General features: G+C 38.4%; 2 protein-coding genes across 5 annotated transcripts; one reads left to right on the top strand and one right to left on the bottom strand.

Moving 5' to 3' along the window:
* Positions 1-236: 236 nt before the first annotated feature.
* Positions 237-4,246, bottom strand: LOC137606438 (choline-phosphate cytidylyltransferase B-like). The gene is made up of 8 exons (XM_068331690.1): positions 4,062-4,246; positions 3,011-3,110; positions 2,341-2,457; positions 2,065-2,216; positions 1,877-1,955; positions 1,661-1,803; positions 1,380-1,568; positions 237-668 (listed from the first exon to the last, which is right to left on the bottom strand). Exons 1-8 carry the CDS (start codon positions 4,140-4,142, stop codon positions 420-422), a joined length of 1,110 nt encoding a protein of 369 aa, XP_068187791.1. The 5' UTR covers positions 4,143-4,246; the 3' UTR covers positions 237-419.
* A 909-nt stretch (positions 4,247-5,155) lies between these two features.
* lipia (lipase, member Ia) lies at positions 5,156-10,079 on the top strand. 4 transcript variants are annotated; one of them, XM_068332101.1, is made up of 11 exons: positions 5,156-5,297; positions 5,752-5,838; positions 6,877-7,247; positions 7,336-7,444; positions 7,826-7,927; positions 8,012-8,101; positions 8,521-8,688; positions 8,906-8,995; positions 9,411-9,519; positions 9,625-9,798; positions 9,941-10,079. In XM_068332101.1, the coding sequence occupies exons 2-11, from the start codon at positions 5,784-5,786 to the stop codon at positions 10,023-10,025; spliced, it is 1,353 nt and encodes a 450-aa protein (XP_068188202.1). In that variant the 5' UTR covers positions 5,156-5,297; positions 5,752-5,783; the 3' UTR covers positions 10,026-10,079. The 4 variants fall into 4 exon arrangements, with proteins under 4 accessions (XP_068188202.1, XP_068188204.1, XP_068188203.1 ...); XM_068332103.1 differs by having other exon boundaries at positions 5,763-5,838; XM_068332102.1 differs by lacking the exon at positions 5,156-5,297 and adding an exon at positions 5,310-5,576.
* Positions 10,080-10,711: the final 632 nt, after the last annotated feature.

Genomic DNA, 10,711 nt, shown 5'->3' on the forward strand with positions numbered 1-10,711 from the left:
ATATTACATTTTGAAAATCAGCTGCTTACACTTGTGATATTGACACAATCAAAGTTAATGTAAATACAGAAAGTTCTACTTTTTATATTTACGCACGGAGCTGCTTGGAAACAACTTTATCGGTCCACTAGTCAATTTATGTTAGATTGTTTTTACTGAACAGGGCATGAACATCTGGTAGACGGACACACAGGAGAAACGATAACAGAAGACACGACAAACCAAGAACGTTTGATTCTCTTTTCTTTTTTACTGGCAACACATTATTTACATTATGATATACTGCACTTTATTAAGCATACTAACAAATGGATTAGTCGTTATTTATACATTTGCATTGATAGCCTTCTTAGACATGATGTACCAGACTAATAATCATTAGCCTCTAAGAACACCAATTAAATCACCAAAGCATTGGTTCATTGTGAATATCTGCCGTATCTTGAAGATGCTTTAAAAGAGGAGCGTTTGCCCTTTTTAGGTGAGGAGGGGGAAGAAGGGGGGGAGACAGAGGAGCGGGATGGGGACACAGAGGTGGAGATGGAGGAGGGTGGAGAGTCAGAGGAAACTGAGCCTCTTCTGGTGGGACTGCTGCTGGGTGAGCCACGGGGTGAGGAGTAGGGTGAGAGGGCCTGGAGCATACGACCACTGCGCTCCTGGATGGCATGCTGAATAAGGGAGAGACCATCTTTAAAAAGCACAACATCCCAGTACAGGTTTACCCCACCAATACCCCGAGACAGAGGCTTGTTTATCCAAAGGACAAGACAACCAGACAAATTAAGTGGCGTAGAATATCTGGTCTGAGGTCAGATTTGAAAGAGATGATTGTGAGAAAAATGTGCAAAAAGACCAGCAAGTATTCTTGTCTGTTTCTCTTTTAACTTAATGGCCTTTCCTGTCACAATTATAATATTTTTGTGTATTTCGATGGAGCCAGATGATTTTTGAAAAGCATTTTGTGCAAAACATAAAGTGTCCTTGACTAATAACTTCACGTCTTATGACTGCCTCCTCTTTGATGGAAGGATTATTTTATTAAATGTCTGGTTAAATGAGTCTAAAATGAATCATTTGATCTTTGATTAAAACCTGATTATTTTTAAATGAATAATGTGACATTTTAGGGAATTCACATATTTGCTTTCTTTCCATTTTCTTTTTAGTACTGCTCTTGTGTTTGTCTGCTTTGTCTGGGACTAGGGTGAGCAGGTTTTGTTAGCTTGGATTTGCATGAAGTCTGGAAACAATTTTATATCAGATTTTATTTGGCCAGGTATTGTGACTCATTTTCCACTGACTTCCTCAATACCATACAGCGTTATATGACATTTTTCTAAATGAAGAATTTTCTTGGATTAATGTAAAAGTGAACATACCCAGGCTCCATCAGGTCCGAAGAGCTCCAAGAAGTTGCCAATGAATTCTCTGGACTTCTCCTCCCACTTATGAATGAGATCTTGGCTCTTCTCTTCCACTCTGTATACAAAGTGTTTAGACTTTTCTTCCACTGTGCGGACCGTCTCCTTCATCTTATCCACCTGGTTCTGGAGCCGATATTTCTTCTCCTGCAAGGAAAGAGCAAAATAAATGACCGTTGTTCTTGTTTCGGAAACAAAACATGTTTTTTTTCTAATTGATTCAATTTAAATACACTAACATTAATGAATCCAACATTCAGTTCTCGGGCCGTGTAGCCTCTCTGCAGGTTACGTCGAGCGTAGATGTCGTAGTCTCGGACGATACGAGTGATCAGATCGGATGTGGAGATGCCCTCCGTTCTCTTAGTAGCTACAAACATCCCTAAAGTTAAAACATAAATGATGAGTTTAAGTGATTCTAAATCATTTATGAGGGGAATTTTTAAATTGTTCACCTGCTTCCTTGATGTGCTTGTAAACATCTTCTGATCCAGCAGAGGTGTAAGGGATGTCATCATGGGCCACAAAGTCGATCTGTGAGTGAAGGATCACAGTGTTCAGACTGAAAACCAACGCATGTCTGCTCCAGTCAGGGTATGACGTTGCTAGAAGCTGCGTGTTCAGTGCCTGTGTGACCTTTGACCTTATGTTTTGTGAGGAAGTCTTTGGAAAGGGTCCAGGGAGCATCACGCACCACCTCATCAACGTAACGGCAGTGCCTCAAGGCGTCGTATCGTTCATCCTCTGTCATTACCGTGTAGCCTTTAAACTTGTGGGTGAGTTCATCACTGCAGACTAGAAGAACGGGGACAGAGAGGATGTCACATGGAGGTGGGATAAAATTCATTCAGGTCAGTTCACTTTGTTTTCCTTAACATACCGACTGTTCCAGCAGGTTTTTCCATTAATATTTTCATACCTCCTACAATCAGCTGTGTGTTGGGGAACACATTTTTGGCTTGCATCAAAGCTCGAGCGTGGCCCGAATGAAAAAGGTCAAAGATCCCATCGGCGTAGACTCGCACCGGACGATGAGCTATAAGGTAATAAATTAAATAACATATGTTCAACACGGCACGACCAACCTTCTCTTTATTTGTTCCATTGTTCTTGACATTTGTTGAACTTTCGGTTTTGTGCTGATGCTAACGTTTGTTCACCCAAAGTCCTTGATACTTTTATTCCAATGTTAGTGCATTCATTGAAGGAGTGATAGTCTTTGAGAAAAATTACAATAATACCAATCAACCCAATATATAAGTCTGCTGTAATAATATATCTGGAAAGAAAAGAAGAAAAAAAACTGAATAAATAAATAAATAAATAAATAAATAAATAAATAAATAAATAAATAAATAAATAAATACATAAATACATAAATAGATAAATAGATAAATAGATAAATAAATAAATAAATAAATAAAATATAACTCTAAAACAAGCTTACTAATACAAGTTGCTGATAAAAAGATGCTTATGTCAGTGACTACATGTGAAGACATCCATCCATCCATCCATCCATGGCATGTGAATACGGTTGTATAGTAATTGGAAACAAACTGGCACAGAGGAGTACTGAGAGCTGTGACCTGGTGTTCCCCTCCTCGCCTCTTCAATGGTCAGCTTTTCATACGAGACTTCTGATTCACAACCCGTAGACTTTGCAAAAGAAGCCGGTTCCCTCAGAGCCTGATCACAAAAAGAGAGACAAAAGAAACACCAGGAACAGAAATCATGTTAACTTTGATCGGATACTGTTTTCAAATCCGTTCGGGTTACTTCCAGTCTCATGTTTGGATAATTGTTGAGTTTCAAGGTTGCCTAAAGTGCATGTATTTGTACTCTGGGGGAAAAATAAAAAATAGTGAAGACCGATAATAAACACATCAGTTCTGTTATATGTCAGAGAATTCGGGCACTGCAATATTAACTTGTTATAGATTGACTTTTAATACAATTTTTCCTATCACTTGTAATTGATTTATAAATTCCTCAATCTGACTGGGTTAAAAGAAAAAAGCTCAAAAACCACCACATGTCTGGTGGATTAAGACGAGAGAGTCATCGCAGATTAAATGAGTAACTTATGTAACACAGACTTTGTCTTACATGTTGATCCATATGCAGCTTTGTGGTGTTGTAATGTATACCGTACTTTGAACTCACATTCTGATCAAATACCAGCTTTTTTGATATTTTGTCTCTCAAAATGCTTAATTTTGAGAGACAACTGTAGCATGCTCTAAACTTCTATTTCATATACTGTCATTTATTCTGCTTCTTCTATTAATTGCCATGATTTCCCACTCTGTACCTTTATGCGGTGTATATACGAACATACTTTTTCCCTGACTCATTTACAGCAGTGAAAACTGATGACAATAGCATGATTCTAACTGGAAGAATGATGTAATCAGTTGGTATCAATTTTGTCATACCAATTAAGCTTTAGTGAGTGTATGCTTTGTGACACAACCATGAGTCATGACGACATCTTTTCCACCCATCATTACAATTAATAACCCTCATCTGAATGCATTTGAACGTATGATCAGTAATGTCCACAGAAAAACATTTAAGACAAATAGATTCTTCTTCATGTGACTCCCACGTGATTTGAAGGAACCCAGAAGGACTCACCCTACGAGAGCCTCCTCTTTTGGGTTGTGCTGCTCGCTGTTGCTGACCGTTGCTGCTTCGACCTCGTCTCTTTCCGGCCATCCTGGATGCTGTGCGTCCTTCTGTCGTAACAGTTTACCACTGCAGCCACCCGCTGCTCCTCACACCTGCTGTAACCAGTGCAAAGGAGGGATTTCCAAGCCTGCGTGCGTTTTAAGTTCAGATCCCATCGTCCTGCCCGACACTGATGACGGATGCATGTCGAGAGCAAAGTTCAAACCAGTTGGACAAACATATCCAGAATGTAGATTACACTTGTCATCAATAATCAGCTTGTGATGACTAGTTCTGTATATACACGGAAGATCGCAGTAAAAGGATGCTGTATGAAGCACAATATTATTATTACTGTTATTATTTTCATTAGAATATTCCATAAAGCACATCAAACAGTCAGAAGTTTTTCACTTGAGCATAGTGGCTGCTTCTCGTAAAATATTTCATCTTATGGGAAGGAAAATGATGGTCAATTATGAGGTTTATGGCCACAATGTTTAGTCTGACAGCCTTTGGAACCAAACACAGAGGGGCAAATCACCCACAATGCTGCACTGCTGGATATTATGCAACTAAAGCTTCAAATAAAGTTTGGGTACAACTTCAAAGAGAATCATGTATTTCCTGTGTTTTATGCCAGTAGATTTAATAATTGACAAAGCACACACAAATGTTTTTGTGCCCCAAACAGACCAAAGAACTGATTAATGAATGAATTTAGCTAAAAGTAGATTGTTTAAACTATAACAACTACAGATTGACACAATTCACAAACAATTTGACTCAATCTTAATAATAGAAAAAAACAAACATAGACATACTTTTAATACATTTGTGATTTATTTATTTCTTTAAATGTTTCACTTCTACAAAAACTTTTTCATGAACAAGCAGGGGCTCATATAACCAGAAAACAGAAAAGAGTTGGTGTTGCAGATACAAGTCAAGTTTAACACAAAAACCGGTTCAGGAACCAGGAGTGACTTCACAGGAATGTTTCACCTGTGCACACAATGACCTGGAGCCAGAGGTGTGGTTACGCTCAGTGCATACGGGAGAGGAGTAGAGGAGCATTGCTTTGCTGTTCCTCCTCTTATTTCCTGATCACTGCCCAAATATGTAGAGCTGCAAACACAGGATAAGCTGTTTTATTGTGGACTTAGGACACATCCAACCAGGAAATATTATCCTGCAGTAAAGGTAAGACTCTGATAGCAATGGAGACACAATGTACTCGTCACTGTTGTGAAATGTTAGAAACAACCCCCCCTACGGAAGACTCTGGACACTCAGAGAACATGAGACGGCAACTCATGTGGGATTTCTGTAGATTTCAGTTTCACTTATCATAAAAGGATTTTTGAGATTAAAGTGGGTGGAGCCAGAAACTGAAGATCAACTCATTATCTCCACTAAATGGCACATCTGGGGTTTTTGTCCTCTCCCACTTATTTATGACAAATTTCATCTAATTGAAAGGTAAGCAGATACATAATATTGCACTTCTCTTTCCTTATGACTGGTGAGGTTTACATTTTCAGAGGAATTGAAGCTGTGTTCCTGTATTTGTTGTGTCTGTGAACATGTCATTTGTTGTTTATTCCAGTATGAACCAAATTATTTCTGTAATGAAGTAACGATAATACAATTTCAGTCTGTTCACAGATTACAGATCTGGTGTAAAGCATGATCCTGTTGAAATATCTGGCACTGCTCCTGTTAACTGTTCAAATACACAAAGGTAAACATAACACTTGAATGCATTAGTGTGTACACAAGCACACATGAAAACATGGCTGTGTTTGGCGTTGAGCGTAACGTAGTGATCAGGGAACCTCTGAGGTACTGACAATTCGTGAGAAAACCGTTATTGAGCAAGAGGCCCTTATTGTGGTTTCTAAAACGCTGATACATGCCCCATGAGGGCTTCATAGATGGAAGTTTATCTGTTGTGTAACCGTTGCTGGAATCAGCTGTTGCTATTGCCTGAAGACCAACTTCCTAGAGTCTGTAACACATTGTTAGGCTTCAGGTGGGATAGTGCCTTGTGTCCAAAGTCAGCTACGGTAGAATTACTACCTTCTAATAATTTACACACATTAGTTATGAAACACTTCTATAGAATGATTATTTTGGTACGTATTTAAGTAAAAAAAAAAAAAAAAACATCGCAGACAACAACTCAAATTTCTACCAAACCCAACAGGACATCAACGAAGCGAGACAAGCTTCTTCTTTTTTTTTTCCTGCTTCCAGCTGCATATGGAATGTAAACAATATATTTAAAAAAGGATAAATGACATTGAAATGTAATTCCCTTTAGCTGTGATTTCAAACTATTACTAATAATTCATCTTTAGCAACTTTTCAAAGAGAGCTTCAATCATTCAGATTAATCTAATAAATTACGATTCAAATATGGAAAGAATGGAAAACTCAATTCAAGAAGATTTAAATTCAGCCCCCCTGCAACCACAAACAGGAATAGCAGTCATAGGATTAGGGTGAATGAGCCCCAAACCCTCACACCAGCTTCATTCTTGAATGTAATTGTTGTTAAATTACTTGCTTCTCCCACATTGAGTCACGCATGTGATATGTCACTGATAAGTGACAGAAACCTCACATAATGAATATTTGAAAGTTACGCAACCTTTCTCTTGTGCAATGCTTGTGAACCATCAAAATGACTGTATACATCTTTCTACTTTTTCATTGTCCTCTATCAAAATAAAACTAACTCCGTGGATTCTTGTTTTTTGCCCTCCATCACTCCCAGCTCAAGGATGTGATGAATTCACAGATCTAGCTTTTGGTCACGCCATCATCGGAACCAGCATGAAAACGAGGTTGTTGTTGTACACCAGAGAGAATGCCACCTGTGGTACACTCATGTCCCACACTGACATCCTCAACCACCCCCAGTTTAACCTATCAAGACCAACGACCTTCGTCATCCATGGGTACCGGCCAACTGGAACCCCACCGATGTGGTTAGGGAGAATCATAGATCTGCTACTGGCCAGGAGTGACGTTAATGTCATAGTGGTGGACTGGTGCCATGGAGCTACCAGTTTGAATTATTTCAGAGTTGTGGAAAACACACACAAGGCAGCTGAAAACCTCACGGCTTTTGTTAAAAAAATGCAGGTATGACGTTTGAGAAACGCTCTCTGTGACTTACATCATAAAGTCAGTATTCTTCTACATCAAGACGAGTGATTTGTGTTTTCATCAGGAATGTGGTGCCTCCATGAGCTCCATATACATGATCGGAGTCAGTCTGGGGGCTCATATATCAGGATTTGTAGGTGCTAACATGAATGGATCGATTGGAAGAATCACAGGTCAGAACCCTCTCGTGCTGACGCAGTGATGTGACAGTTGTGAACTGACAAATCAGTCTTTTTATGGGTTTTTTTTTTTCTTCACTGAGCTCAATCACATCTGTGTTGAATCGGTGCTCATAAATTTTCAGTGATGTGGTAAATATAGGGTGATGGTATTCTTTATTTCACCTCATTTGGCTTCTTCTGCATCTGACGATCAACACTATAGTCTTTCTGAGATACTCATACACACTGTGACACTTGAATGAATCTTAAATACTCAAATTTAAAGCTATCTAATTACATAAATAACAATAATATTATTAAAAGAGCAAAATTTTTGTGTCAGATGTTCATCAAACTTATGTTTAACATTAATCGTGCAGTGCATATTTGCAGCTCTGGATCCTGCTGGGCCTATGTTCAGAGGCACCTCTCCGGAGATGCACCTGGACCCCACAGACGCCCTGTTTGTGGATGTTTTACACACAGACATGGACGGTAAGTCAAGTTGAAACGCTATTTTACACCCATAAATTTTGTCGGTCAGATTACAATGACGTCATGTACTGATCGTCTTCACAGCCTTGGGCTACAGGGAACCGATTGGTCACATTGATTTCTATCCTAATGGAGGAACAGATCAACCTGGATGCCCAAAGACCATCTTTTCTGGTGAGATTGTTGAACTTTTTTATATGAGCTGACACTTCCCACTGCCAGCTCACAATCCGGGTGGCTGGGCAAGAACGGGTTATTGGTGGCATTGTATGCCCATTCAAATAATTATTTCATAGGCTGTAAAATTTCATTTTCCTAGATCTCGATCCAGTGGTGAAAAATCACAAACTGTTTACATCTGTGTATTTTTATTTTTTGTTCTGATTGGACTATCTGTCGGATTCAAGATCCTGCATAAAATGTTCCACTTTTAGCTATCTTGTGGACAAAAAAACAAACAAATGTGGGCGATCACATAACTTTTCCCATCTGTCATTGGTGGAGGCAAATATTTCATAATGAAGTAGCAGCCTGTACTGTAAGAACAGAATTAGTCCTGTGGGTTAATGATAGTTGTCGTTGTGCCCTTTCAGGAGGATCCTACTTTAAATGTGACCATCAGAGGTCAGTGATGCTCTACCTGGACTCTGTGAGCCACACCTGTGACAGTAAAGCCTACCCCTGCTCCTCCTACAAAGACTTTCTGGATGGGAACTGCATGACTTGTGACCGGTTTGGAGACCTGGGGTGTCCCGTCTTTGGTTTGTACTCGAATTATCTTTGAGTGATAAACACATAATTTCAGTCAAAGAGCTGTTTAACTGTCATGAAAGTCCATTTTAATAGAGTTGATCGGGTTTCCCATAATAAATACAATAGATGATGTCACTGTCAATGGAAGAACTCGGTTATTTCTGTCTTTGTGGCCTTCAGTGTATTGTATCTTAGACCTGACGAGAGTGTTTCACTCACATCCAGGTTATAACGTCACAGAGTGGAAAGATGTCTTGTTGAAACTCGGGGAAACTAAAGTCTTCTTCAGCACAAACACAGTTTCTCCATTCTGCAGTAAGTACAACCATAGTAATAATCATATAACAAACACATAGGAGGACCCCTCAACCTCTATGTGGCAGCTAAATATTCCTTTATGTGGAAAGTAAAATTTTTGTTTGAGGAATTCATTAAAAGATATATCATGATTTGAAATGTCATTATATCTTTCCATTAGTTCCAATTTCAATACCGTATTAATGTCTAAATAAGATGCTTTCTGTTATTTGAGCATTGATCAACTGTATATTCTAGTGCATTATGACACATATAAGATGACATTTAACTTTACTTGAAAACTTACACCAACTAATTCCACCTTTACTTATGTGTGAATAAAACATGTAAGAAGAGTAAAAAAAATTATGATATATATCATATGTTAGAATAAATATTTAATATAAAAATATATTACATTGCCTTCTCTCAGTGACAAACTACCGGGTGGACATGATGATATGGAACAAAGACGTGCGCTGGGGATACATCACAGTGAAACTTCATGGTGATGGTAAAGAATCAGTGGCAAAGATAAACCAGTAAGTCTTCACTTTATTTACCATAACATCAGGAGCAAACAATACAGCGTTATTCCATTCTGTTCTGGTGTTCAACTTATTTATTTAGTCTTTCATTCATTGCAGTGCAGCCTCGGAGTTCAAGAAGTACACAGAGACAACATTGCTCGCCCAGTTTGACAAAGACATCCGGGTCGTGAAAAAGGTATCTCTCAATTTCTCTAACGGGAATATATTCACGCCGAGATACAAGCTCCGCCTTCTCAGAATCCGTCTCACGAATTTGGACCGTCAGGAAAGGTAAGCAACACATTCTGATGCTTTAATTTTATAAAATCCCGCAAAACTTTAATCTTTTTGAAGATCTCATAACCTGGACTTCTAAAATCAAACCAGCCTTTTTCACATCTGAATTAATGCCGATGCTGACCGACCTTTACAGGCCCCTCTGTCGATACGACATCCTTCTTGAGGAGAACAAAGAGGTCACCTTCAGGCCCATTCCCTGTGAAGACTCCAACTTCTGAGCTGAAGTCAGACTCTGTGTCAAAAGATTTCTTAAACCCTGCTGAAAGAGCAAGATTTAGCTGACTCATCAGCCTCCAGAAATAGTCAAGACTGCAACAACAGATGTGTGTATGTGTGTTTGAGAGAATGTATCCCATTTAAGAACGGTTTTGCCCGGAAAAGGGAAAAAAAATTTTATGCATTTCACATGTAGAGGAAATCTGACTTTGCATTTATTTGAAAATGAATTAACCTCTAAATGACTCATGATGATGAGTCATGTTTCTAGCAGGCTTTGTGACTGCAAAACCGAAACTGACATCAGTTTCAAAGGTTGGTGGTTTTACTGATGCTGATAAAGAAAACGGATGATTGTCCAAACATATTCAAAAGGAAATGATATTATAACTGCATCTTTTAAGACTGAAAATGTAACAAGTATTAAATATTTTTTTAATACACACTCCTTCAAACATGTTTTTTGTTACATATGGCATCTCTACTAACTATATTTATTTTTGTATATGAATATGTGTATTAATTCACCTTTATTAATAAAATCTAAAGTCAATGATGTCTAACCCGTTTAATGAGTTCACGCTGCTTCAGCACAAATTAAAAACAGAGGAATTGCCTGTAATATTCAGTTTTCTGCCTGATCAGAAAAAAAACAAACTGTATTAACCTAAAATATGTTGGAAATTTC

Source organism: Antennarius striatus, chromosome 13 (genome assembly GCF_040054535.1).
Source record: "Antennarius striatus isolate MH-2024 chromosome 13, ASM4005453v1, whole genome shotgun sequence".
Classification (NCBI taxonomy): Eukaryota; Metazoa; Chordata; class Actinopteri; order Lophiiformes; family Antennariidae; genus Antennarius; species Antennarius striatus.

Excerpts from the sequence above, each read along its gene's own strand:
- LOC137606438 (XM_068331690.1), bottom strand. The coding sequence starts at position 4,142 with ATGGCCGGAAAGAGACGAGGTCGAAGCAGCAACGGTCAGCAACAGCGA. Across the intron at positions 1,956-2,064 it reads ACTTCCTCACAAAACATAAG|ATCGACTTTGTGGCCCATGA; the intron begins GTCAAAGGTCAC and ends CTTCACTCACAG. Across the intron at positions 669-1,379 it reads TCGGACCTGATGGAGCCTGG|CATGCCATCCAGGAGCGCAG; the intron begins GTATGTTCACTT and ends TCCCTTATTCAG.
- lipia (XM_068332101.1), top strand. The coding sequence starts at position 5,784 with ATGATCCTGTTGAAATATCTGGCACTGCTCCTGTTAACTGTTCAAATA. Across the intron at positions 7,248-7,335 it reads CTTTTGTTAAAAAAATGCAG|GAATGTGGTGCCTCCATGAG; the intron begins GTATGACGTTTG and ends TGTTTTCATCAG. Across the intron at positions 9,520-9,624 it reads TCAGTGGCAAAGATAAACCA|TGCAGCCTCGGAGTTCAAGA; the intron begins GTAAGTCTTCAC and ends CATTCATTGCAG.